The following is a 1,413-nucleotide window of genomic DNA, read 5'->3' on the forward strand; positions in this document are numbered from 1 at the left end:
AGGAATGCCAGTCTTCGGTCCCCTTCCTCTTTCCTAGACTCTTCCAAGACTCCAGTCCCCCGACCCTTCTACCGACCTCTTCCTCCCTGCCTCCACTGTCCCTAAATCCCAAGTGTTCTAGTTCCTACTCACACCTTTCCCTCTGGCTGGGGTTGGCCTGAAGCTGGCTGCTTGGCATTCTGGGAAATCCTCCTGCTGCCCTCCCTCTTGGGGCAGGTACAGACAGGTCCAGGCTGCAGCAGCTGCATCTTCCCCAGACACCTTGTAGACTCCCAGACTCCAGCCTCATGCTGCGGTCCCAGTTGCTTGCCTTGGAATACATCCTGTTGGTCCTTAGAATACATCCGGCGTCCTGTACTCCGCCTCTCCCCTGACGTTCTCCCCAGCCCATACATTCTGTCCTATCCTCCATCCTCCCCTCCACCTCATCAAAGACCCCCTACCAGGCCTCTTCAGTCCAAGTTCACCTTAATGGGGAATGCCCTGGATAGATGCTCCCATCCCCACACCAATCCAGGTCATCTCTACAAGGCTGAGCCTCAGTTCTTGATCTTCCGTAATCTCTGGTTGCCCTAATGATCTCAGTTGCAAGCTTCTATTTCCACCTCTTTGGGTCCACTGATTGCAATCTCTTCCCTCAGACCTTCCCTAAGGACCTAGGCATTCGGACCCCAGCCAGAGATCAACCTGGGGTCCATCTTCAACCCCACGTTTCACCTCTGAGACCCAGCCCCCAGGCATCCTGCTCCAGAGCCAGGGAAACAAACTAGTACCTAAACATTCTCTGCCCCACCCTCCGCTCCTGCCCAGCCCATCACTCTGGAGAGGACTCAGGTGTCCCACCCAGCCGGCCCCATCCCTCACCAGAGTACTTAGGCATTCCCCACCCCATATCAGCCTGTGACCAGACTTCCCGCTCTCAGACTCAGCCCTTCCCGGGATCCCAGGCATCTAAGTTTCCAGCTTCCTGTATCAACACACACCGTCCTCTAGATGTCTTGTTCCCCCAGCCCTGGCTGCAGTGACACCGTAAATCCAGGAGACCCAGGGCAGCAAGTAGAAGAGAAAGCGGGAGGAAACAAGGAGCCGCCAGGACGCCCTCTCCTGGAGCCCTGGGTGCCCGGGTCCCCCCTCCTCCCGTCTTCACCTGCTGCGGGCTCCGCCCCCGCTCCGCCTCGGCCGGCCTCTGCTCCTCCCCCGACTCCACCCCCCGTACCCCCAGCCCGGCCAGAACGGCCCCCGGGACAGAGCGACGCGGAACCGCGGACGCCTGGGTCCCCAGCATGATCCTCGGTGAGTGGGCTCTGCGGCTCCGCGGCTCCAGGCTCCTGGGTCCCTCTCAGTAGGTCACCCCCCAACCTCCCGCACCGCGGTGACTGCGGCCGCCCGTCGGCCACCGGTTCCCCCTCCCCC

The 1,413-nt window shown here is 60.7% G+C and overlaps 1 protein-coding gene across 2 annotated transcripts in view; it reads left to right on the plus strand.

The window, feature by feature from the left end:
* The first annotated feature begins 1,228 nt into the window (after window positions 1-1,228).
* Window positions 1,229-1,413, plus strand: part of ZNF385A (zinc finger protein 385A) — a 22,908-nt gene continuing 22,723 nt past the window's right edge. For both annotated transcript variants that reach the window (XM_007467782.1, XM_007467781.1), the window contains exon 1: window positions 1,229-1,293. In XM_007467782.1, coding sequence (XP_007467844.1) covers window positions 1,284-1,293 — 10 coding nt within the window. In that variant the 5' untranslated portion in view covers window positions 1,229-1,283. The remainder of the gene's footprint in view (window positions 1,294-1,413) is intronic.

Source organism: Lipotes vexillifer, unplaced genomic scaffold (assembly GCF_000442215.2).
Source record: "Lipotes vexillifer unplaced genomic scaffold, Lipotes_vexillifer_v1.1 scaffold387, whole genome shotgun sequence".
NCBI classification, from domain to species: Eukaryota; Metazoa; Chordata; class Mammalia; order Artiodactyla; family Lipotidae; genus Lipotes; species Lipotes vexillifer.